This window comes from Sminthopsis crassicaudata, chromosome 3 (genome assembly GCF_048593235.1).
Source record: "Sminthopsis crassicaudata isolate SCR6 chromosome 3, ASM4859323v1, whole genome shotgun sequence".
In the NCBI taxonomy this organism is placed as follows: domain Eukaryota; kingdom Metazoa; phylum Chordata; class Mammalia; order Dasyuromorphia; family Dasyuridae; genus Sminthopsis; species Sminthopsis crassicaudata.
The window spans coordinates 587699107-587726338 of NC_133619.1; the positions used below are offsets into that span (position 1 = coordinate 587699107).

Genomic DNA, 27232 nt, shown 5'->3' on the forward strand with positions numbered 1-27232 from the left:
ATCTTTACAAATGTAATTCATATTACACTCTTTTTCCCATTGTCCATGTTTCAGACAAAGTAGCCTATTACGTAGGATCATAACTGGGAATATCCTAGTCATTCTACCCTAGTTGTGGTTCATCTACTCACTATTTCCTGAACTCAGAATTCCATTTCCCTTATTGGTGATTTCAAACTATTCTAGATTCCCAAATGTTCTCCCCTTACCTCCACATTTTAGAATAATCCCTGGATTCCAAAATTTCTCATTTGAAATGCCACCTCCCATATAAGGCCTTTCCCAATCTTCCCGGTACATTGTGCATTCTCCCTTCTCAAACTATCTTATATTTACTTATCTGTGTACATAGCATATCTCTCCTCAAGAATATAAGCTTCTTTAAAAAAAAAAAAAAAAAGAATATAAGCTTCTTGAGGACAGGGACTCTATCTTTATTTTCATCTTTGCCTCTCCAGGACCTAAAAACATAATTTGCATATAACAAGGCATTTTATTGAACTGAATGATGAGCTTGGGGAATATATTCCAAGCCTGACCCAAGAGCTAATAGTGATGAAGAATTTCAATTATTCAGACAGCTGCAAGAGCTCTCTATCTTTGCCCAAATCAGAGAAGCTAATAATAATTCTTTGATTTGCCTAATGATCATTTCATTTTACAGAAAGAGGAAGACCTAATTCTGACCAACAAGGAGAAATTAGGTACTGAAGTAGAAATAATGAAGACTTTGAGGGGAAGTGAATATTTCAACTTAGAATTCCTAATGGTAGAAAAGAAAGTTGGGTATACATAATATGATCCACACTCTAGAATTAAAATAGAATTCTCAAAGGGTTCGGATATAGAATAGGAAGAATCCCATAGTCAGCCTGGAAGTGATGGGAAGCTCTCAAGGATGAAAATCTGAGAACACAATAAGAAACAATTCTGATTAAGGAAAAAAGAATTGAGAGTTGCTTAACATGGCCAATGAGAATTCATAAACTTGAATTTTTAATATATATTCAAAGAATGAAATGAAATACTAATTTTCATCCTATACAAAATGGAATATGGGAGATTCAGAGAAATGTGGGTAAACTTGTTTTAAGGTAGAGTGGAGTAACCAGGACTAGGAAAACAATATAAACAATAATATAAATGCTAAGAACAGAAAAAAAAAAGAAACTGAAGAACATAGAATTATAATGACTAAGCTTAATTTCAAGAAAGAGATAAGATTATACATCTCCCACCCTTATTTGAAGAGGTAGAAAAATAAATATATGGAATACTGAATATATTGTCAAACTTTAGTGATGTATTAGTTAATTAAGTTGAACTGCTTTTTTTCTTTCTTCTTCCTTTTCTTTTTTCTTTCTTTCTTTTTTTTTGTTGTTGTTGTTGCTATTTTTTTTTTACAAGAAATGGACCACTGGGTATGAGAAAGGGAAAGGATGTATCTGAAAGTAATGGCAATATAAAAATTAAAACATCAATAACAATTTAAAATGTAAGATAAAAGAACACATTGTTCAATTTTAAATAACAGGCACAAAAATGGAAGCAAGGGCAGGAAATATAGAGAATGAATTACAAAGTATGATAAAGTCTTGTAAAAAAAATTAGCATCAGGAGCAAATAATAAATTACTGGTCAGGTCTATGGATAAGAGGACAATTCCTGGTCAAAAAAAGAGACAGTGAAGAACCAAGAAGGTTAAGGGTAATTTTGATTATATAAAATTAAGAAGTTTTTTGAACAGACAAAAATAATGAAGCAACTCTGGTAAAGGGAGGAGTCTTATAGCAAGTCTTTCTGATAAAAGTCTAATTTCTAAAATATATTCAAATTTATTATAAGAAGAGTGATTCCCCAAATGATAAATAGTCTAAGGCTATGAATAGATAGTTTTCAGAGGGAAAAAACCAAGCTTTAAATAGTCATGTTTTTAAAAATGCTCTAAATTGCCAGTAATTTAAAGAAATGAAAATTAAAATTATTCAAGTTCCACATAACACCCATCATATTGGCACAGATAGCCATAAAAGAAAATGATAAATGCTGGAGAGACTATGGGAAAGTGGGTACATTAATGCACTGTTGGTGAAGCTATGAACTGATCTGATCATTCTGGAAATTACTTTGGAACTATTCCCAAAAAGCTATTAAACCTATGTATACCCTTCGACCCAATGATATCACTACCAAGGAAATCAAAGAAAGAAAAGAACTCATCTATACAAAAATGTTTATAGCAGCTCTTTTTGTAGTGACAAAAAATTAGAAACTAAGGGGATGCCCCTCAAATGGAGAATGGCTGAACAAATTATTGTATATGTATATGATAGAATTCTATTGTGCTACAAGAAATGATGAAGGGGATAATTTAGAAAAACATGGGAAGATTTGTATGAACTATTGGCAAGTGAAATGAGAAGAATCAAGATGACAATTTTTACAAAAAAATCATACAATTTGTACAATAACAACAATGTTGTAAAGATAAACATCTTGCAGGCATTATGAACTCTAATCAGCATAATGATCAACTACAATTAGTGTCCAGAGAATTGAAACTGAAAAAGGTTACTCACCTCCTTGTAGCAAGGTAATGGATTAAGAAGATAAATTGATATACATTTGTTGGGTGGGGTCAATGAGGGAATCTAATATTCCTTGACTATACATTGTGTTAATGGGGGTTTCATTTTTAATTGGGGCAAGGGAGAGGAGAGAAAGGGGAATGTAAAGAAAATAAATTTGAATATTTTTAAAATTTTAATTTTAAAAAAGTGCGATATTCTTGAGTACCACAGCTCAAAATGAAATGAATCTGAAAGAATATTAAATATGACAAAAAGAAAGGTTTAAGTTTTACTGGAGGGAAGAAGAAAATGAAAGAAGGGATAGAGCCACTTTTTAGAGTGGATGGAATGATCATAATGGATGATAGAGAGAAGATAGACTTTTATTTTCCTTCTACTTTTTAAGTTAAAGACATTAATCACTTAACAGGAAAGGACAGAATAAAAATGAATAATGACACGTTTTTAAAAAAAAAACCCAAGTAGGGAAACAGTAAAAGAGTACCTATATGCCCATGAACTGAAGTCAACCTGGCCTATATAAACTTTAGGGATTACATCCCTAAAGGAACTGCTCCAGACAACTGCACATTCTCTACTAGTAATCTTTGAAAAACTACAGAGAAAAGTGATGTGCTATATGATAGAAAAAAATGAAAATATGCTGATTTTTTTAAAAAGGAAGAAAATTGAGTCTGCAAACTACAGTCCAATGATCTTGACTTTGGCTCATGGCAAAACTCCAAGATGTATTATTAAAGGAATGATTAATGAATGTTCAGAAAAGGAAGCAGTGATTACCAAGAGATGACATGGCTTCATCACAAAGCCATGAGCAATTAGATTATCAGGTCTGGAGTCAGGAAGACTTACATCTAACTTGAAACATTACCAACTGTGTAACTGCCTCAGTTTCCTTAACTATAAAATGTGATAATAATAGTATTTCCCTCCTAGGGTTGCTGTGAACTCCAAATAAGATGATAATTGTAAAGTGCTTAATATAATGCCTAGGACATAGTAGTTGGTATATCTAAATATATATCAATACTAATTATTATTATAATCGAGAGCAGGTCATGTAGGACTAACTTCATTCCTTTTTTTTAGAGGGTCACTAGATAGGCCAGAGAAAGACTATTGTTTACTGACATTTTAGAAAGAGAAAAAGAAGAAAAGATGGAAGGAAGAGAGGGAAAAAAAGAGAAAGAGGGGGGATAGAAAGGAAAGGGAGGGAGGGAGAAAAAAAGAGGAAGAATGGAAAGGGAAAAGGGAGGGAGGGAGAAGGGAAAGAAGAGATGGAGGGAAGAAAATTATCTCTTTTGATCCTGACAAAAATCCTGGAAGGAAGATACTATTATCCCCATTCTGTAGTCAAGGAAACTAGGCAAGCAAAAGTTAAAGTTGCTTCACAGGTCAAACATGAATTCAGGTCTTCTGATTTTAGGCTCAGTGCTCTATCCATTGTACCATCTAAGTGAATAAAAGGAAAAGACTTGGGCTCAATAAAAGGAGAAATTCCCAAGGAGTAAAAGCTGTACGTATATGACCTGGTACACCTGAGGTGCAATTGAGTCTCTCGAACTGGAAATCTTCAGGCAAAGCCCAGATGACCACTTGTCCGGATATCATAAAAAGACAATGTTGTCTTTGTAAAGGTTAGAGAAGAAGGCTTCTGAGGTCCTTCCAACTCTGGAAGTCAGTGACTTCCTTCATTCCTTGATGCTGAAGTGTACTTCTCCATATATTTTTCATCTTCCATCCTCTCCCTCCCCTGCCCACATCTAGACTGACATCACCAAATTGAAGGAGATATATTAGGTGCATTTAATCAAATTCTTCACAGAACTCGTCTACCTTGTATTATCCTAGCATATATGCTACAATTATCTTCGGGGGATTTATTTGTTTCCCCTTTTTAAGAGCACTGTCAATTAAGATGACCCAGTATCCCATGAAGTAAGATTACCATGAGGGCAAAGGATGAAGTCAATGGACTCTCCAACAAGAACCCTCCATGCCTTCCTCTGAGTTGTTAACTTTATTCTTCTAGTTTCATTCATAAAGATAACAATAATATGCTGGGTATCAGTCAGGCCCTCTAGTAGTTGGTCAGTTGTCATTATCAATGTCATTTGGTCATTACAGAAAAATTATACATTAAGAATACCAACTATTAAATTAATGTATGTAGGTGGTCTTTTTAAAATGGTGCCTTTTAGTACATTCTGTCCCCCTTTCCTGACATGCCCTGGAAGACTTAACCTTTCATGTCTAGAACCCTAAAGCTCTGCTGTCCTGAGAAATGTCTCACATTAACTCACTACATCCAAATGTAGACTTCATCCACCATTTGCTCCCCAAAGATCTTCTTACTGCCACAAATGGATGTAACCCTGCAGCCCCCCTTTTCTAATTCTAGAATATTAATCGAATCAATATTGCCATTGCCTTTCCAAAGGATGTGTTAATTCCCTAAGGCTTCTCCACTCACCATTCCTGTAACTTTCCAAAACACCACCTTGTTTGTATTCCCAGCTCTCATCAGTGTTTGGTATGAAGTAAGTGCTTAATAAATGGCTTTTTATTCATTCATCTCACTACTCACGATAGAAGCAAAAGAAGGAAACACAGAACTGGGGGCCAGTTTAAATTTGCATCATGCCCAAAGAAATTCTCAGGTGGACAAATTTCTGAGGATGAGCCCCTCTGTGCTTGTCCTCAAATGGCAGGCCTACAATCCATCACCAGAATTGTACTTGAAATCTTTCCAGTTTGAAGGGATCACTGATGTTTGGAACTCAGGATCACCTCCACTTTATAATAAGGCATCAATGGAACTTTAGTGTTATAACCTATGTTTCTATTATTTCATAATACTCCAGAGAGACTGCCCTAGAATCTCTCCTTTCTGCTCTATAGACATTGGATTTGGGGGGGTTATATTATCCAGGAAGGTGGTAGCTGACTTTGCCATTCTTTGAAAAGGAAATACTAGGCACTCCTGAGTTTGGGCAGTTGGGCACAGAACTGAAAATGAGTATGAAAAATGTATTTCAAATCTTTGGATTTCCACCCAATCACCTTCTATTACCTGCTAATCTAAAGAGGAAGAAGAGAAAACAGTAGAGGAGGAAGAAAATATTGAGAAGGAAGATAGAAAGAGAAAGTGAGAGGAAGAGAAAAAAATAAGGATGAAGAGAAAGGAAAGAAAGAAAAAAGGAAGATAAGAATGGGAAAGGAGAGAGAAAAAGGAAAGGAAAGGAGGGTGAGGAAGAGGATTGGAAGCAAGAAAGGGAGAAAGGAGAGAAAGAAAAAAGGGGAGAAGGAAGAAAATGGGAAGAGAGAGGACAACATGAGAGAAGAAAGAGAAGAGGATGGGAATAAAGTAGGAGAGAATAAGGAAGGAGAAAAGGGAGATTAGAATAAAGAGAAAGAGAGAAGACATAAAGGGGAGGAGGAAGAAAATGGGAAAAGAGAGGACAATGTGAGAGAAGAAAGAGGAGTAAGGTATAAGAGAATAAGGAGGGAGGAAAAGGAGAAAATTAGAATAAAGAGAGAGAAAACTTAAAGGGGAGGAGGAAGATAGTGGAGACAGGAGGAAGAAGAAAAGATCAAAAGGAAGAAAAGGAAAAGACAAGAAGAAGGAAGAATCTCTTGGTTTCCTGCTATCTCCCTGTCCAGCTGCCTGAGCATTTTGCCTTCCCCATCTTCCCCCTCACTGACCCCCTCTGAATACACATGGACTTCTCTCTCTCTTCCCTAAAGCCCAACATCCCCATCCCCATGACTTTCTTCCTGCTGTCCAGAGCTGAACTCCAGCAAACACAGACTGGTAGTAAATGGAGTTGGAGTGCCAGGAGGATTGAGGATTGAGGTTAGAAATGAGTGAGAAAAGAATAAGAGACCTGGTAACATCTCTTCCCCAGAGATCTTTGGCAGCGAGAGCCAGTCTGGGAGGAGGAGGGATGGAGGAAGGAAAAAATGACTTCAAAGGTCCTTCTCTGCCTGGGGACTGGGCATGTGTATCAGACCCAGGCCAGGGAGCAGGAGGAAGGCTGACAAGGTCATTAGGTAGGCTGAATATTTGCATATTTCCAATTTGTGTGAACTGGTTTGAGACAAATAGGGGGGTGGGGGATGGGGATAATTCACAGTGCTAGTAAGGCAAAGGGCCAAGAGAGCTCAGTGAAGGAATGGGCACCAAGCAAAATGTGGGCTGAGTAATGAAACAAAGGTCTCAGGGAAGGGCTGGTGGCTCAGCAAGGGGATGGGCGTCCGTGAGGGCTGATGTCCCAAGATTTTTTTCCAGAGGCAGGGAGGGGGGATGTCAGCAAGCAGAAGCCTTTCGAAGGAGACAGGGACTTAGTGAAGGGGCTGAGAACCAGCAAGAAGACAAAAGGTACAAAAAGGAGATGGTGTTTCAGTGAGAGGAATGGGGACTTAACCAAAGGGATAGGGGGCTTACTGAGGGGAAAGGGACCCAGAAAAGGAGAGCATGGGGATGGAGCGTTCAGTGAGTAAAATTGAAGCTTAGTGAAGGGATGGAGGCTTGGATTCCAGTTGGACTATAGTGTTCCTTCCCCTCTTTGGGGTAGGGAGATTGCATGTTCTTGAGGAGTAGCAGATAGTCTAGAATCTCCAAGGAATACAGAGAGCCCCACCTTAGTGACTCTGTAGTGTACCCCAGACTGAGCTGGGGGCTCTGGATCAAAAGGAGCCCCAGCCCCATAAAGGCCCTGTCTCCTGCCCCTTCCTGTCCCAAATAGTAAAACTGCATGATGAGGTGGGAAGGAGGGGAGAAAAAGAGAGGGAGCAGAAAGAGACCAGACTGAAAGAGATGGAATGAAATCCAGGAAGAGAACTGGAGTAGCAAATCTGTCCCCACTCCTCCTGCCGCTTGGATCACTGGCAGCTGCATCCCTCGCTCCCCTCTGCAGGATCCTGTGAGGTGCATGTTAAGAAGGAGGGCCCAGGGGAGGCCTGGAGTCTATCTCCCCTCTATCTGCAAAAAGCTCTAGAGAGAATCAGGAAGAGACCCCTCTCCTCTTCAAATCTCCCTCCCCTTTCCCCATTCCTGGTTCTAAGGAATTTCCTACACAGCCTAGTCTGTACTTGTAACTGAGAAGTAGAGAAACAATTATGGAGAGAGGAAGCACTGAGTATGAGGAGGAGGAAAGGAAATGGGAAGGGGGAGGCAGTCAAGGAGGCACCCCCAGTCCTGAATCCTACCCCACAGGGCTTCAGCCCACGTCTCTGGGAATAAGGAGATGCTGGTTTCATATCTAAGACCTCCCTACCCCACCCCACCCCATCCCATCTGCCTTTCCCACAAGGGTAACAAGCCAAAATTCATACACACCCATTCCTCCGTTTATATTCGCCTTTCATCAACATTGGCCCTACCCTGTGCTGGGGAAGGGAGAGGGGGCTGCCCTCTGCCCTAGGTTCCTCTTCCAACACTCTTCTCTATGGTTCTTGCCTACTTTCTTGGACCCCCCTCTCCTCATAAAGCTCAGTACCCTCCCTCTGGCCTTTCTGATGACATACCAGCAGGAAGGTAGGAAATATCTGCCACGTGCATCCCTTATGGCCCCAAAGCAGATTATTTCCAATCAACTCTATTGGGCCTTTTATTTGATTAAAATAGTTAACCCAAGTCCACATAGTGTCTAATCTGTTAATCCCTTGTCAAGGCTGCAGGGATGGTCTTTAAAAGGCAACATAGGTGACCCAAGGCAGAGAAAAGCAACAAAAGAGATTTCAGAAGGTCCTCCAGCCTGCTAAACCCCACTTTATAATATGAACCATCGAGGAGGGAAGTACCTGTAATGAAAAGTCCATACTGTCAGTGGACTTCTGTCCTTGCTCCAGCTAGGTTGCTGTCAAATTTGTGAATTAGAAGAGAAAAAAAGTACTAGGTTTGGAATCAAAATATCTGATTTCAAATCTTGCCTCGGCTATTCACTCCCCACATGGCCTCAGACCAGTCCCTCCACCTGGCTCACAAGTAAAATGAGAAGGATTCACAGGCTTCAGGCTTCCAAAATGGTCAATGATCACAAAGAAGGCTGAGAATCCTCGGGCCATATACTCTGAGGTCCCTTTCTCAGTGTACGAAGCCGGCTCTAACTGGAGAGAGCCAGTTGTGTGAGCATTTATTTTGGAGAATTCAACAAATGTTGTAAATCAGGATTGAGGGCTGGTAAAGAACAGGAGCCACACCTAGGGAAGACAGAGGAGAGGGCAAAGAAGAGCTCACCTTCGTCTACCTTTCAGTTGATCCCTAGTTTAATTATTATTACTAACTAGGTTCTAAATTCTGTGATTTCTATGTTACTGAAGCACTGCACATGCCCTTTAAATTCAGCATCTTGGGGCAAACTCCTAGTCCCCCCACCTTGATTGCGCTTCTGCTGTTCGCTATTTCCTGAACTCCGTATCCCATTTCTCTTCTCTGTGGCTTCAAACAACCCATCCTGGATTCCCAGGTATTCTCTCCTCAACCCCACATTAAAATCCTACAGTGTTTCCCTAGACGCACTAAATTAAGATGCAAAGGCCTCAGTCTGACACCTAAAATCCACCATAATCTGAATCACAACTACCTTTACAGATCTATTTCATATTACTCTTTTTCCCCACACTCTGTGTTTCAAACTGACTGGTCTGCTAGATGGAATCATACCTGGGAAGATTGGTACCCAAGACAAGTACCATAAACTGTACTCAGGGCAAGGAGCATGTTCAATTGAGATTAGATTGAGTTGAGAGCTGATTGTTAAAACATACTGCAGGTTCTAGGTCATATAAAAATACAAGCCATGACTTAAGTCTTCTGGGTCTCTAGACTGTTCTAGTTCAATTCCTTTCCTCCATAAGGAATAATAGATCAAAAACTGTTGGATTTTTGAAATCCAAGACCCTGGATCCAAAGGTTAACACTGCCTTCTAGGTCTATGACCCTCAAAAATTCCCTTTTTGAACTCTGTTTTCTTGCCTAGAGTTAGACCAGGGGACTTCTGAGGACTTCTAGGTATAGATACTCTGATCCTTTAGAAACTAATAAAACTCCCATCTTGTGTGGTCTGGGTGGCTAACATGGAGCAAAGGAATTTCCCAGTTAGGAACAGAGGCATCAGGCTCCCTGTTGTCCCAAATGGGACTGATGGGGCTGAAGCCAGAGGCAGGTGTGAAAGCTCACTCCAGAAGAGCAGTATGGTAAAGGCAAAGAGTTCTGGACTTGGAATAGGACCGAGTTCTACTACTACCTGCATGATATGGACAGACCTCAGTGTCCACATCTGTAAAATTTGGGAGTTAGACTAAATGCCATTTGAGCCTCCTTCCAGCTCTGAGTCTGTGATCGTGTGCTTCTTTCTCACTTGGGTTTCTTTAGAATGAGCTGTGGCCCATGACGGGGACCACAGAGCTCAGCCTAGCTCAGCCCTCGGCTCCTCAGCAGCCCAGCCAGAGATAAGCAGGACAGGAACACAAAATAAGGCCCTTCCCTAGTTCCCAGAGGAGCTGGAGCATCCTTTCTCTCAGGAGCAAGCAGCCTTGGAGGTAGGGACAGACTGCAGGGAACGGGGAAGGGATGTCCCGGCTTCTCTGATACCAGCAGTGGCTTAACCCTGCTAATGAGCAGCCAGAAGGTCAAGGAAGCCACACCTGGAAAGAGCTGGCCAGTCATCCAGCCTAGAAGGCCTGCGTGTTTTTCCCCACCCTTCCCCCCAACACACACACACACACACACACACACACACACACACACACACACATACACTCTCAAGTTCCCCCTATCTACATTTTCTCCTTAATACCCAGAAAATGTGAGAGCTCAGTTATTTTCATGACAGGGTATTTGACAGTGGATATTCAGTTTGCCAAGTGGATGATGGAGAGATGATAATGGTGGGAGCAAGCTCCATACTCCCCTTCCAAGAGGAGTGTGGGGGGAGACAGAAAAGGGTGAATGTGTCCAGAATCAGCACCCCCCCAGCATAGCCCCCCCACCCCACTAGAACCTCACCTGCAGATAGTGGTAACTCCTATCCTTGGCCTTGGTCTCAGGCCCCAGGAGCCCCTTGCCTGGCCCGGACCCCTGGAACCCATCCCGGCCCCTGGCTGACCATCATGGTGTGCCAGGCACTGCGCTTCACCGTCTGCCCGTCCAGGGACATGGACATGCCAGTACAGGCCAGGCACCGGCCCTCGGGCCCGCCTGGAAGCCCCTTGAAGCTCAGGTCCCGGAAGGTGCCATCAGGTGCCTCTAGGCAGAAGGGGGCACCAGCCTCTCCTGGGGGCCTCCCACCTGCCAAGAAGCCACTGTCGCTGTCCAGGTTGTCGTCTGAGCTCCACCAGCCCATGGACTTGGGTGTGTGCCGCCCATTAGTCTTGCGGTCCTTGCTCTTGCTCCTCTTGCCGTGGCGGGACTGGTGGTGGTGGTGGTGGTGATGGTGGTGGTGGTGGTGGTGGTGTGGGGGCCCATGTGGGGAATGGTGACCAGCATATCCCTCACTCCCCGATCCGGTTCCAGACCGGCTCTCCGCCTTGGGCCCATTGTAGTCTCGCTTCCCTGGGGCTTCCAGAGAATGGGACTTGGCAAAGAGCTTTTGGACAGAGTGGACCAGGTGGCGGATGCGACTGGGGCTCTCGCTTCGGGGCTCGGGGGCACCCCCACCAGGACCAGAGCCGGCCCCAGTCCCACCACTGCCCCCCGCCACCCCTCGTGGGTACGGCAGGGTGTGGAAACCGTCCTGCTGCAGAGGCAGCTGCTTCTCAAACTGGTCCAGGAGTGTCGGGGGCAGGCGGGCAGCGACCTTCCCTGGAGGATGACCAACACAGTCTTCACAGCCATCAAAGGGGGCCTGCCCAGGGAACATCCTGGGGAAGGTGCTGCTGCCCGCCCCGCCAGGCCCTGGCCCGGCTCCCAGCCCCCCGTCAGGACCTGCGGAAGGTGGCTCGCTCAGACTCAGGGGGCCGTCGGGGGACAGGTGGCCTGGGCCAGCCCGTGAAGGGCAGTAGCGGGGGTCCGTGGGATAAGGTTCGCCAGGGCCCAGGAGGTACGGGGGTCGGGAGCCCGAGGCCGTGGGGCCGTAGTCCATGGGCGAGTCAGGCAGGCGGGCGGGGCGGGGCTGGCTGCCTCGGTCGCCATGATAACCCCTCATGGCCTCAGCGAAGATGACGCAGACTCTCCATGGTATTGCAGGCCAGGCCCGGGGGGCCACCTGGACATTGGGAAGAGAAGAGAGATCAGTGAGCCTGGAAATCAATCTCCCCAGTGAGCGGCCAATAATTTGTACCAGACCCAACATCCTTCTCCCTACTCCCCCCAGCTCCCAGAATCCATTCAGGACCAAGGACAGAAGCCATCATGTATGAACTATAATAGCTCCCAGAAATCTAGCCCAGGTGCACACCCTGAAACATTTGCATAAAACAGCCTCATTGGTAGAGAGGATGATAACTCAGGTTCATATCCATCAATGAGGACGGCTATGCAAATGACCCAGGTGTGCATCTGTGCATTGGGAGCTATTGTAATCCTAGAGTGCATGAAGGTTCACAAAGTGCTTCCCTTGGGCAAACCTATAGTAAAATAGTACTAAAATAGTAAAAATAGAATTTTTATCTGAGTCTTACTAATGGGATTAGAGAGACTGGAGCTCGGTCTCCTGATTCTATTGCACTCTTGTTCAGTCTGACTCTTCCTGATCCCATTTGGGGTTTTCTTGGCCAAGACACAGGGGTGGTTTACCATTGCCTCCTCTGGCTCATTTTACAGATAAAAAAACCGAGGCAAACAGGGAGAAATCGTCCGGGGTCATACAGGTAGTAAACGTCTGAGTTCGGAGTTTAGCTCAGATTTTCCTGACTCCAGACCCTGCACTCTGTCCACCGTTCCACCTAGCTGCCATATCAGGTCACTGCACACAGTGCCCAGAATGAGTCAAGTGATGTCATTGGTCCTCTTCAAATAACAACAAAGGAAACAATAACATAATAATGTGTGATACATAAAAAATAATAACTGGCTTCATGTAGTGCTTTATGTTTGCAGAGCTATAATGTTCATGATATTTTTTGAACATCACAGCACCCTTGGGTCAATATCTCTCTCTTTCAAGACCAGGAATCCTGAAATTCCGAGATACCCTTCCATCCCCAGGAGTGCACAAATTGTGAGAAGAAATTAGCGACCTTAGAGGGCATATGTTCTTCCATGTGACTGAGATTCTTCACCAAAAACTCTCTTTGATGGCCACAACTGCTCTATTGCCCTTCCTCCCCCAATTAGAATGTAAGCTCTCCAGATCCAAAAGAACATTGTACACAAAACAAGATTATGTGATGATCAACTGTGATAAATGTGGCTCTTTTCAGCAATGCAGTGATTCAAGGCAATTCCAAAAGACTTGTGATGGAAAGTGCCATCTGCATCCAGAGACAGAACTATGGAGACTGAATGTGGAACAAAGTATAGTATTTTTACCTTTTGTTGTTATTTGTTTGCTTGGTTTTTTTCCTTTCTCGTTTTTTTTCCCCATTTGATGTTGTTGGGGGGTTTTTTGCACAGCATGACAAATATGGAAATAGGTTTAGAAGAACTGAACATATTTAACCTATATTGGATTATTTGCTATCTGAAGGAATGGGGAGGAGGAGAAGAGGGAGAAAAATTCAGAACACTAGGTTTTGCAAAGGTGAATGTTGAGAACTATCTTTGCATGTATTTGGAAAAATAAAATACTATTAAAATAAAAAGTTAAACAAATTAAAAAATGAAAAATATTTTTAAAAGAATGTAAGCTCTCTGAGGGCAAGCACTGCTTTGGTTTTGGATTTCTATTGGTTCCCAGAGCCAAGCACAGCGCTTAGAGAATAAAAAGCATTAAAAAAATGATTATTCGTTCATTCATTCATTCATTCATTCATTCATTCTTCCCCAAACAACCTATTACTCCCAGGATGGAGATGGGTATGAGGGATAAAAAAATCCTAGACTCCCAAATTAGAAAGACCTGGATTCAAATCCTGCTTCCAGCTCTTACTAGCTATGATTCAGTGCAAGTAACTTCACTTGTTTCCTCATCCATAAAATGGGGATAACAAAACCTATAGAACCTATTTCACAGGGTTTTTGTGGGACTCTAATGAGATTGTAAAACAGTTTGAAGACTTTAAAGCATTTTTTAAAGTTTTAAAGGCTATGTAAATGTCAGTTATCATTATTATCCTCAAGATCATGGGGCCTTTAAACCCTTCACATGAATCTTTCCCTCTCCTCCCACCATCCCTGGGAGACGTGATTCCCCACTTTACGGAGGAGTATACAGATTCCCATGGAACAGGTGAGCTGCTGAGCACGTTTCCAGGAAGCCCCAGAGCAACTCATAAGGGAAACTGGAATGGGAGCCAGGCATCCTAGCCCCCGGGCTGTCACTCACTCACAGGATCCTACAGTTCAGGACCAGAAGAAAGCATAAAGTCTAACCTCTGGCTTTTCAGATGGGGAAAAGAAAGCTTAAAGAAGGGATGTGATTTGTCCAATGTTATGTAGCAAGATATAGTAGTTGAACCCAGGTCTCTTGATCCCTCAGTTCAATCCTTTTTTCTGAAATGCTAGAAATCTTCAATCTCACACTCTTTCCACATTCTACTTTCCAACGCAGTCATCTGTCTCAGAAAAAAAAATGCAAAAGTAAAGTACTTTTACTCTGTCACATAGCTTCTGTTTACTCTCACTTTCCTTTCATGGCTTTATCAATCCCCATGCCTCTACTTCCTGTCCATTTGTTGCTTCCTTTGTTATTAAGCTTAGTTCAGTCATTTCAGTCATAACAGACCCTTCATGAGGCCATCTGGGGTTTTCTTGGCTGAGATAATGAAGTGGTTTTCCATTCCTGCTCATTTTACAGATGTGGTAACTGAGGCAGGCAGGGTAAAATGACTTGCCCAGAATCAGACAATTGTTTGAATTGAGATTTAAACAGGTTTTTCTGAGATCAAACATTCTATCCAGTACATCACGTAGCTCTCTATAATATGCATTATTTTGTTTGAACTTCCAAATCTGTGAAATCAGTACAAAAGTCTCTCTTTTACAGATGAGGAAAGTGAGAGGAATAAATGACCTGCCTGTTGTCACATAGCTTCTAAGTATCTGACCCCATGCCTCCTTAACCTCAAGGTCAGCATTCTATAGACTACACCATATTTTACAATACCAATACCTTGAGGCTGTCTCAAGGGCGTTTGAGGCTCTAAATTCTATTATCTTATGTAGGTGACTTGCCAAGGTCACTATAATCCAAAGTATGAACATCGGATCAGAGATCTAGACCTTAAAGTTCAATTCATCCAACCTTCTCATTTTGCAGATCAGGAAATTGAGGTATAAAATTTCAGTGGCTTCCACTGAAAGGAAAAGGACCACAGCCACAGGACCATAGGCCCAGGAGATCTGTCTGGGTTGGGGAGAGTGTTCTTTGGGGTACGGGGGGAGGAGCTGAGGAAACGACATAATTGTTTCCCCTCATTAAGATGAGGATGAGGTCTGGTTTAGAAGCAATTTCATTATTCTCTCATGAAGCTTGGTTAATTAACAGACTCATTAGCATACCCAAAGAGGGCCCAGGACAGCTCAGCTAGTGCTATTCCCCAGGGGGTGAGGTCTCTGTGATCGTCAGGGATGCTGAGAAAAGCTTCAGACTCCCCCTCCCCCCACAGCCTCTCCCACTCCCAGCCCCCGCCCTCAGCCCAGCACAGGGCCAGCTCGCTTATCCGCACCCCCAAGCTCTGCCAAGCCCTTTGCCCTCTCCCAGAGCTCTTCTCCTTCAGGAAGCCTTTTCCTATTAACCCTTCACGCTGTGTTCCCTAGTCTCCTTCCAGACACTAAAAAGGATACTTCCTGGCACTTTATTTAGAACCACCTCCTCCCACACTCCACCCAATCTGGGCCCCACCTGTCTCATCGCTTCCTTTGTTCCTGTGCCTGGCAAGTGTCCCCACAAGGTCCTTCCTTGATGCTCCATGCCATCTGAGCTCCCGCACCTGCCCTTACCTCCTCCTCCTCCTCCTCTCTTAGTCTCACCTACTGTCCATCTGACTGGCTAACTCCAGTGGTGGACAGGAGGACCCGGGTCACGCTGCTAGGAAGGGGAAGAGCTGAGAGTCATTTCCGGATCCTTCTAAGCCCAACTGCAGCAATCTTTTTGCTGCACCACACTTGCACCCAGACTCAGAGATGATTGATCCCATATTTTTGTCAATCATATCACTTTCTGTTCATAATCCATCTATTTACATACATACCCACAAACACAAACACACACTCATATACTACATTGAGAGAATGTTTTCACCTGGGGTCTCACAATCCCAGTCTATCCCAAAAAGAAAACATCCTTTTCACCCATCCAAAACTGATCCATCCTCCTGATTTCCCTGTCTGTCCCTGGCAACACTACCTCCCTAGTCAACCAGACAGGAACACTCAGAACCTTCATCCCATAAATGCATTATCAGTTTTCCTGTATTATGCCTCTGGCTCAGGTAATTCCCCCTGCCTGAGATACCCTCACTCCCCATTTCCAAATCCTACTTTCCATCAGGGCCCAGATCCATTCCCTCCTCCAGAAAGACCCACCTTCCTCTCCAAAATTCTACAGCCCTGATTGGACCATGCCTTGGCGCCCTGAAACTGTTCTTCCTTGGGATGAGGCAGGTCTCTGCAATTGTCTCTCTAAGCTCAGAGATTATGTTTTATCTTTTCCTCATCTACTCCTCTGCAGAGACCAATGGGTCTGGGCACTCAGTCAGGACTTGTGGAATGACCCATTGTTCCTGTTCCTCTCTTTCCTCTTCTCTCCCATCAGGTCCCTCTAGACCGCCAAAGATCATAGCAATAGAACTGGAAGGGACCTTAGGGATCTTCCAATCCAAACGTCTCACTTTACAAATCAGATTGCAGAACTGGTAGAGATTTCAGAAGCCACCTAATACATCACTCCCAATTTACAGATGAGGAAACCTGAGTCCCAGAGGTTAAAAAAAAAAATGTAAGATTTAAACCCAGACACCCTAACTCCAGAGCCAAATGTTCTTTCCATTCCTTTCTGCCTTAGCCCCCTTAAAGCCATTCTGTTCCTTCCCCCTGCACCATCTACAGCCCCTTACCATTCAGGGTGTCCCATCCTTGGCCACAGGATCCCCACAGCTTGGTCACCAAGAAGCCTTCCTCTGAATCCCCTGGTTCCTGTGGAGCTAAATACATAGGAGTGAGAGAGACAAGGATTAAGATGTGAAGTTCCCAATTATCAACACCCTCTAGACCCCACAAGTCCTGTCCCTGGCAAGGGCAAAATGACCCAAACAATTCTTCTTTATGCCCCAAGTCAGACTGTCCAAGACTCAGAGCATCCAGCACAAAGTTGGGACAGACGTACTCCTCTCCTCAATACTCCTTCTCCTCAACTTAGTCATGTATCCATCCTATCTGCCTGTGCTTTTGACACTGGGCATTTCAGCATCTGGATTAAGGATACCAAAAGCCTCCCTCTCAGCACTTTAACTGTTCTCCAATTTGAGCCTAATATATACACATCCCTTGACATGAAGTCTAAAGGTTCTACCCTAAGCTATAAACCCAGTTAACCACTGGGGTTCAGGGGACTCCCACTACCACCTCCTAATGCCAAGTCTATTATTCTTTTCTTTATATCCTGGAAGTCAAACTTATGAATGGACTTCCTGGCCCTCAAGAAGAAACAATGAAGGGAAGGCAGAACTCAACTTTTACTATCTGTCTTGTTTCCGCTATCAAGGGTGAAGATGTTTCTACCAGAAGTGCAGAATAGAAATAGTTAGCAGGGAGTTTCAATCTCAAGATAAGGAATAAAGAAATGGTTTGGGGGGGTTTGAAGTGTCTGAGTGCCCTCAATGAGTTTAAGTCATCAGGTTCAAACTACATCCCAGAGGACTGAAAGATGTGTAGATGTGACTACTGAGCACCTGTGTGCTACACAAAAGAAAATTGTGGCATCTACTTGGAGACAATCCATAAAAATCCAACACCTGGATTAAGAAAAGGAAGTAGGAATTATCTTGCCTGGAGACAAAAAGCAGGACCTAATGGTAGATAATCCTAATAATCTAATCATCAGACTATGAGCTCCTTAAGAGAAGAAACTATCTCATCATTTTTTTTTTATATCCTCAGGGCTTAGCATAACATAAACTAACAGTAGTTTATAATATATAGTAAGTTTATGATAAGTGTTTATTGATTGATTATCTGACTGAGTCCTCAAGATTATATCCCCCAATTCCCTCCCCAAATTCTACCAAAGACTGGAAGTGAGGCTGCTAGTAACATACCTGATCCCACTTCTGACCCCACTCAAACTTTGATCCACTAGTCCATTTCCAATTTGGGCCAATTAGCCAGTTCATTAGGCAGTTTAGTTCCCATTCTCCTGTCCCTCATCCCAAAGTCCTCTCCCATTTACAGGAGCTCATTATATTAGTTTAGGACATAGCATTGAATCAGCTCAGAACTCCCAAGATCAAGCAGTCTATCAGCCTGGGACTTCCCTAGTAAGAGACTTTACAGGAATGTACCACCACACATTGACTCATACTGAGTTTGTGGTCCATTGATAACCCAGGTCTTTTTCACTCTATGTATCAGATTGACTTCTTGAATCCAAGTTTGAATTTTGCATTGTTTCTATTAATATCACTTTATTGGATCTGACTAGACTAGGTTAATTTAAGATCTTTTAGGATCCTGATTCTCTCATCTAAAATACTAACTAGCCCACCCAATGCCATAAAATCTACACATTTAATCAGCATCCTATCTATTCCATCATCCAAATCAATGATAAGAACATTGAACAGAACAAGACGAGAAGCATAAAGCAAAACTGTGGGGCACCCCATTGATGACCTTCCTCCATATAAACACTTCTACCACTTTTTGGTCTGATCATGTAACCAGTTTATGCATCTCAAAAAGATGTCTTGAGAGATTTAGACAAATCTCATGCTTAAGTCAACAAAGCATACTATATCTATAGCATTTCCATAGGCTACCAGTCTAATTGCTATATCAGAAAAAGATATGACCTTAATCTTTCATAATTTGTTCTTGATAACCTCATGCCGATTTATAGTGATTGTCTCTTTTCTTTCTAAATGTTCACAAATTATCCCTTCAATACTATGTTCTAAAACTTTTGTCAAGTATCCAACTTAAGCTCATCCTCCTATAGTTTACAGAATCTACCTTCTCCCACGCCTTCATCCCTTTGAAAATCTGAATATCTGTTTCCCACTCTGTGGCGCTTCCTTCATTCTCCATGATTTTTCAAAGCTAATTCAGCAATAATATCAGCAAATCTTTGAGTAACTTGGGATGTGGTAGATTTGGACAAGCTGGTTTTGTTTACATTGAATGAAACCAGATGCTTTCTTACCATTTCCTCACATAAATTGGTTTTCGACTCTATGCTAACCATTTTTATTCTCTACTTTCTAAATAAAATATAATCTCAGAAAGCAAATAAAAATCATAATGGGGCTGAGTAGTTTTGCCTTCATTCCATCATTAAATATCATCATAGGTTCTGTCCATCCCAAGCAGTAATCTAACTCTTCTTTGATCTTCTTCTTGCCCCAACGTAAGTTGATTGGTTTGTTTTTTAAGTTAAGGAATCCTTTCTGAGGGAACAAAAGTGATTTTAAGCTGAATTTCGAAGGGGAAAGGAAGCTGAAGGAAACAGAAGGAGGCTGAAGGAAGGAGATGCTTAGGGATAACAAGAGGTTGGGGAAAAGGAGGATTCAAAGGGATAAGAAATTGAAGGAAAGGAGAATCCTGAGGACAAGACAGCAGGTCATGAGGACGGACTTTTCTGCCTGGAGCTGTAACCAGTACAAGCTAAAAGGAGGGGGGAAGGGAGCCAGCCTGAAGAGTTTGAATCAAGCACAACAGACAATAGAAAACTTGCACAGGAGATGATGTGATGAAAAAAGATATTTGAGGATGATTTCTCAGGCCAGGGCAGGGCCATGAGCCCAGCAGGACTGCCATTCTCTAGTCTCAACAGCTAGGCCAGGTAGCTCAAAATAGAACGGCTTTGATATGGCAACCACTGAGAGGAGAATCAGCAGAAGAAGTACACAGCCTGAGCAACCATCTCATGCCTTTCCTCCCTACCTCCTTCCAGGAAGGCCCAGGCTGGTGAGAGCTGCCTTTCTGCCAGAGAATGGGATTCCCTCCCCACCTTACCCTATATCCCTTTCCTCTGGTTTGCTGAAGATTCCCCTCCATCAAATCAGAGGCAGTCCCTCTTTTTATCTAACCTAAATTCTTTCAATAGTAGATTCAGATCACAATGCCAGAGGATTGAAGAAGCATCTCCCAACAGAAAGGGATGGACTTAAAATGCTGAATGAGACTCACATGTTTGGACACAGCCAATCAAGGAATTCATTTTTCTCAACTATTCATATTTGTGATAAAGGCCTTATTTTTACTTTTTTTAATTGCTCAAGGAGAGAGGGGGGATTAATTATTTTTTACAAATACATAGATTTATAATCATAGATCTGGAATAATCCTTAAGGACCAGCTACTCCAATTTCCTCATTTTGCAGATGAAAAAAATAAAGTCCGTAATTTTGAAGAAATTTTCCCAGTGTCAAAATCAGGATTCAAATACAGGTCCTAACTCCCAGATAGTCTGGGTCCCCCTCCTATTAAACCACAATATCAATTTCCACAAGCTCCAACCCTAAGCTAACTGAAAAAAATACTCCTTTTGTTATATTTGAAATACAAAGGCAGCTCTCAGCCTTCTCTTCTCCAGAACTGTCATCATCACCACCACCACCCACCTTTGGCATCTATAAGGCTTTCCCTGGACTCTCAGCCAATCCAGAACATAATAGCCTTAACCTTCAATCATGTGTCTGGTAATTATTCCACCTTTAGGGTATGGATTTATTTACTGTATGTGTCAAACCACAAAAGGCAAGGACTTCATCTTCTACCTTAACAGGAAATAGAGCAGTAGGAAGAATGCTGAATGTGAAGTGGGAAAACCTGGATTTTCTGCCATTTGCTATCTCTATAACTTTGCTTGGTACCTCAGTTTCCTCATCTGTAAAGTGTTGAATCAGCTAACCTCCAAGGTTCCTCCTAAATAGGGTTCTGTGATTTTGATACATTAGCAACATCTCCAGCAAGAAGCCTAGAAGACCTCCAATGACTCACAACCTTCCAAAGTAGCCTATTCTACTTCTCAACAGCTTTGACTTTTTTTTTCTTTTTACTGAGCCAAAATTTCCCATAATTCTCCTAATTCTGCCCTTGGGCCAGGTAAAACAGGTATAATATTTCTTCCAATGGCATAGCTTTTCAATTACTTAAAGACACCTAGATGGCCAACGAATAGAGTTCTGGACCCGAAGTCAGGAAGATCTGAATTCAAATCTAGCTTCTCACACAGTGACTGTGATTTTGACAAATCACTTATCCTTTCTATGCTTCAGTTTCCCTACATATAAAATAGTGACATTTAATAGGACCCACCTCCCAGGATAAAATGCAAATCATAAAGCACTATTATAAATGCTTAGTTATTAAGACAGCTGATCGGGACAGAAATGAGACCATCGAATCCTTCTTTAGACACTATGCCTCAATTAATGTCAAACTAATATCAACAGATCACAACTTTTATGACTGCATCATATACTTCTAATTCCAACTGAGTCAAATTTTCTTCACCTGAAATGATATCCAGTCTTATATCTTGCATTCATTGAATTGTTTTTTTTAACCAAGTATAAAATATGACATTTATTTTAAGATTTCCAAAGAGCCATTTTATTTATGTAAGTCTTCTCTAATTCCACCCTCACAGATCATTATCTTAACAGATGATCTCATGAATTGTTATGACCAAAAGGACTTGAAATTTATTCCTGACAATCTGGGATCAAATCCCATATCTGACACCTGGTAACTATGAGACCCTAGATAAATCATGTCATTCCTAAGTGCCCCAACATCAACAGAAAAAGTCTTCCCACTAGAAGTTCTCTAGATGTATAAATATCACAGATCTGATATAATATTTTTCATCTTATTAGATTCACCACTATCTCTTTATTTAGCACAAGGGTTTGTAACCAGGGGATGGGAGAAGAAATTCATAAATCTTCAAGGGGTCTGCTAATAAATTTCAAGGAGTCCATAAAGTTGGATGGAAATAAAATTACATCTTTTATTTCAACATAATTGGTTTCCTTTGGAATCATATGTATTTTACTTTATGCATTTAAAAACAGTATACTAGATAAAAAGGAGTGCATAAGCTTCACCAGGTTGCCCAAGGGATTCATGAAACAAAAAAGGTTAAAAATCCCCTGCTCTTGCCTGTCAAGATCTTTTTGTATCATGACTCAATTTTCTGTCATAGAAGCAATATTTCCCAGCTTTGTCACCCCCAAATTTGGTAAGCATGTCATCACCTATGCCTTCAGCCAAGTCATCAATAAAAATGATGACCAGCACAGAGCCTCTTCAGTGGAGAACGCTCTACAGATTGATAGTGGTTCATTAATCACTATTCCTTGGGTCCAGCCATTCAACCAGCTCCAGCCTGACCCATAGCATCATCCAGCCCTCATCTTTTCATCTTGTAAGATAGAGACTGCAGATTGTATCAAACATCTTGGTTAACCCAAGTTGCTCTATCTGTGTCACTCGAGGAGCTCAGCAACCATCATTTTAATAATCTAATCCAGAAGCTCCTCACCTGGGATCCATCAGTTTGACAGTTGGTTTGGGGCTGTTGGGATTTAGGGCTTTTTTAAAATATTTTAATAACTGGTTTGATCTAATTAGTTTCCTATGTGTTTCATATTATACGTTTAGCATCATTCTGAGAAGGAATGCAAAAGCTTTCCCATATTGCCAAAAGGAGAGAGGGAGAAAGGGAAGGAAGGAAGGAAGGAAGGAAGGAAGGAAGGAAGGAAGGAAGGAAGGAAGGAAGGAAGGAAGGAAGGAAGGAAGGAAGGAAGGAAGGAAGGAAGGAAGGAAGGAAGGAAGGAAGGAAGGAAGGAAGGAAGGAAGGAAGGAAGGAAGGAAGGAGACAGAGGGAGACAGAGACAGAGACAGATGAAGGGAGGGAGGGAAGGAGGAGGGAGGGAGGAAGGAAGGGAGGAAGGAAGAAAGGGAGGGAAGGAGGGAGCATTTTTAAGGGCATACTATGTGCCAGGCATGGTGCTAAGAATTTTAGAAATACTATCTCATTTAATAGGTCCATAGTCCTCATTTAAACAAGTCCATGACTTAAAAAAAAAAAAGGCTAAGAAACTCCATCTATTCTACAAAATGATTTAATACCATCCTGCCTCCCTGGCCCTATTCTTCAGGGCCACATCTCCACCTTCTCTCTTGGTGCTCAGGAAACAGAAACTCAATGAAAAACAGTCTGAAACAAGTCTGGAGCTGGAAGGGATATCAAAGGTCATCTAACCAACACTCCTCACTCTACCAATAAAGAAGCTAAGGAAGTATACAAGCCTACAGAGAAGATAACTGACAGAGACTGGATTTAAACCCAGGTCCACTAACCCAAAATATTGTGGTCTTTTCCCACTGCTTTTCTAATAGGAAGGAAGCTCTCCATCACTGAAGATCTTTAAGGGAAGGCTGATCCTCTAGTTCATGGGTTGCTAACCTGAGGTCTGAGACCTTATTTTCTGAAAAGCATTTTGATAATTACATTTCCATAGAATTGGAATCCTATGTATTTTATTTACATTCTAAAACATGATTCTGGGAAGGGATTCAAACACACACAAAAAAGTGATTAAGAACCCTTGCTTCAGTTGTTATTGATCTAGCCCTTCACAAATTATCTTAAATTTCTTCATCTGTTTACATATTCTACCTCCCTCCCTGAAGAATGTCAGCTCAGCTAAATGTCCCAGTGAATAGAGTGAGGGAGTGAGGGAGACCTGAATTCAAATCAATTTTCAGATCCTCACAAAACAAATCACTTGATCTCCACCTCAGTTTCCTTATATCTAAAATGATGGTCATGATATAATATAATATAACTTCCCAGGGCTATTGGCGCATAAAATTATATGATATTTGTAAAGTACTTTACAAATCACAAAGTTCTATGTAAATGCCAGTTGTTAATGCTATTGTTGCTCTTCACTTTGTCTTAAGATCCTAGCAATCAGCACTGCCTTTGCACTCAGTACACTCTTAACAAATGCTTGTTGGATTGTATTAGGTACAAGTTGACTCTTGAAGGGTGTTATAGACTAGATTCATACTTCAGAGGGGTTAGGCAAGATGCCCTCTGAAGTACCCTCTAATTCTGAGATTCTTTGACTCCATGACACAAAAGAAGGCTCATCTGGTGCAAAGAACATCCATCATATGCATTCCAAAGTCAGATAAGCATTGCCTGGCTTATTTCCTGTTTAAGATTTCTTGTTCCATGCATTGCTCTACTGTCATGAATAATTGAAAGGTGACCATGTTATTACTACCCAGGCCTGGAGATGGCCGAAGAAGGAAGGTGACGGGGCTTGAGACAATTTGGGTGTGAACAGTCTGTGCCCAATTACTGAGTATTTTGTTCTGATGTATTAATCAAATCGACTGAGGAATGGGTGGGGAGGTAGGGGAGAGAAATGCTTACTCAGGAATTACCTGATTTAGGACACACTGCAGGATCCAGCCATGGTTTTCTCAAAGCTTTAACTTGCTTAAAGCCTGGCCAGCCGCCCTCTCTGCTAATTGCACTGGGCAAAATGGCCGCATCGTTAGCCAGGAATCTGTCATCACCCTGAGCAATAACTCTCATTGGAAAGAAGAGAAAATGGCTCAGGGTACATATAGCAAAGCAGTGGATTCAGGAAGGAGAAATCTGGGTGATTTCCCTGTTCCTTCTGAAACCTAAAGCTCTCCTGCCCATCCCTATTCAGTGTCCTGAGTCTTACGTCCTCAGTCCTAAGTGACTCAGAAACTTCTCATGGATTCCGATTTTATTTTTTTCTCCTGCATGAGCCTGATGAAGTGACTTGGATTCTCTTAACCTACGTGTCCCCACAACTATAAACTGGAGGATATTCAGCAGCTCCAGGCACAGAGCTGGGGAAAAAACTGAATGCACAGATCTCACCTGAGATGGTCCAGCCTTAACACCTGCCACAACCACATTTGAGCCCAAGGTCCCTGCTGTGCCCAGCTGTGTTTGACCAAATAAGTCATCCTCAGCTAACTAGCTTATGAGACAAGAACCTAAATCGCTTGAGGTGGGTCACTCCTCCCCCATGAAGCAGCCTCAGCTTGCTCCATACTGAGCATGGGGGTACTGACAGCGGCAAGTTTATCCTGTACTGTTGCCAAGGAAACCCATCCTGCAGGATACTTGATTCCTAGTCTAAGGATCTTTCTCTTGCACCATGGTTCATATAACCTCACAGCTGGAAGGGACCTGTCAGATCATCAAATTGGGAGTTATTCATTGTGGGGGATGGGGGAGAAGAGAGAAGGGTGGGGGATAGTAATAGCTAGCATTCACCTAGAACTTTAAAAATTACAAAGCATTTTACATATGTTAACCCATTTGCTCTTCACAGCAATCCTTGGGGATAGGTGTTATTAATCCTTTTTTTGCAAATGAGGAAACTGAGGCTGACACAGGTTAAATGGCTTGGTTGGGGCCACACAGCTAGCATGTTTTTGAAGCAGAATTTGAATACAGATCTTCCTAACTCTAATTTCAGCACTCTATCCACTGTGTCACTTAGCTCCCATTCGCCTAAGTGAGAAAGTAAAGCAATAAAAAAGCTAAAAATGTTATGTTTAAATCTAAAAGACATATTAGAGGCAAGAATAGCAACTAAGGAGCCCTGAACTCCTGACTCTAGAGGACCAGGAAATGTTCTCCTCTGACAAGAGAGAAAAAGCCAGATGGTTATCCCATATCTCCTAGTGGCTGTGAAACATTTTCTAAGGGTAAACAGTGAATTATCATCCCCCTTGTTGAGTTTTAAAACCAAAAACCAATCAGCCCATTTCTTTGGGAGGAGGAAAAGAGGGTAGGCATAAAAAATTTCTGAAATTTGCTTCAGAAGACTTGAATTCAAGTTCTAGCCCTGCTTACTATCTGTGTGATCTTGGACCAATCACTTTTCCCTTGGGGGGCCGAGTTGCTTCATCCACAATATGAGGAAGTTAGATGAAATGGCCTCTGATGGCACATTAGGTACTAGATTTACAATCTTACAAGGGAAAGGATTACAATTCAAGAAGTAAGAAAGAGTACTTTTGAGCTCAATTAATCTACCTGTTTCTGTATTTGTGTGGGCTTTCATTGCACTTTTAGAAAGAAAGAAAAAACTTCCTAACAATCATAGCTGTCTGAAAATCGAATAGGCTATTTCAGAAAGAAGTGAGCTTCCTATTATTGGAGGTGTTCAAGCAGAGACTGGCTACTATTTACTAGGGATGTTGCAAAAAAAGATCCTTGCTTAAAACAGCTTTTTGTGGTGACAAAGAATTGGGAATTGAGGGGATGCCCATCAAATGGACAATGACTGAACAGGTTGTGTGGCATATGATCGTGATGGAATACTATTGTGCTATAAGAGTGATAATAAGCAGAATGGTTTCAAAAACTGGGAAGAAATATGAACAGATACAAAGTGAAGTGAGCAGAACCAGGGGAACATTGTATACAACAACAGCAACATTATAACTATGATCAAGCATGAAAGACTTACTCTCAAGACAATGATCCAAGATATTCCAAGGGACCCATGATGAAAAATTCTACCTCCAGGGAGAGAACTAGTGAACTCTGAATTCCGACTAAATATATTTTTCCACTTACTTTACTTGCTTGCTCTATGTGTGTGCTTGCAACATGGCTAACAGTGAATTATGTTTTGAATCACTTCACGTGTATAATTAATATCATGTTGCTTGCCTTCTCAATGGATAGGGAAAGGGGTAAGTGTGAGGGGGAGAATTTGGAACTCAGTTTTTTAAAATGAACATTTTAAACATATTAATGTAATTGGCAAGTGATTAATAAAATAAATAAAATTAGAAAGAATTTCTGTTCACAAAGTCATTGGATTTGATGATCTTTGACATCCCATCTAGAATAAAGCTTCCTAGCCTGGAAATTGGGCAAAAAAAGTCCTAGCTTTGGTACTAAATTGTTATGTGACCTTAAGCAAGTTTCTTCTTCTTGGGACATATTCTCTTCCTCAATAAAATGAGGGGAATGAATTACATGGTATGCCTCCCAGCTGTGGCATTCAACATTCAATGCTCTAATATTGTATGTTTCCTTCATTTTAAAATAAAAATTCCTTTGGCAAAAATCTAGCCTGGTCTTGAATGATACTAAGAGAAATTGGTGTTTTTTCATTCTTGGATCAGAATGAATGGAAGGAGAGAGCTGCCCCTCCCACCAACCCAGTTGTCAAAAGCAAAGAAACTGCATTCAGGTCACAGAAGGTCAGGCCTAGAAATGGAGACATCTGGATTTCACACCACCAACCATGGGCCCCAGCACCCAACTTCCTGCAGAAGAGAACCAGAAAAG

The 27232-nt window shown here is 42.0% G+C and overlaps 1 protein-coding gene across 1 annotated transcript in view; it reads right to left on the minus strand.

Moving 5' to 3' along the window:
- DLGAP3 (DLG associated protein 3) overlaps positions 1 to 27232 on the minus strand; it is a 75425-nt gene that overhangs the window by 31871 nt on the left and 16322 nt on the right. Inside the window, 3 exon segments of the mRNA XM_074305073.1 lie at positions 10603 to 10692; positions 10694 to 11800; positions 16752 to 16838. Of these exon segments, the coding sequence (XP_074161174.1) occupies positions 10603 to 10692; positions 10694 to 11800; positions 16752 to 16754 (1200 nt within the window). The 5' untranslated portion in view covers positions 16755 to 16838.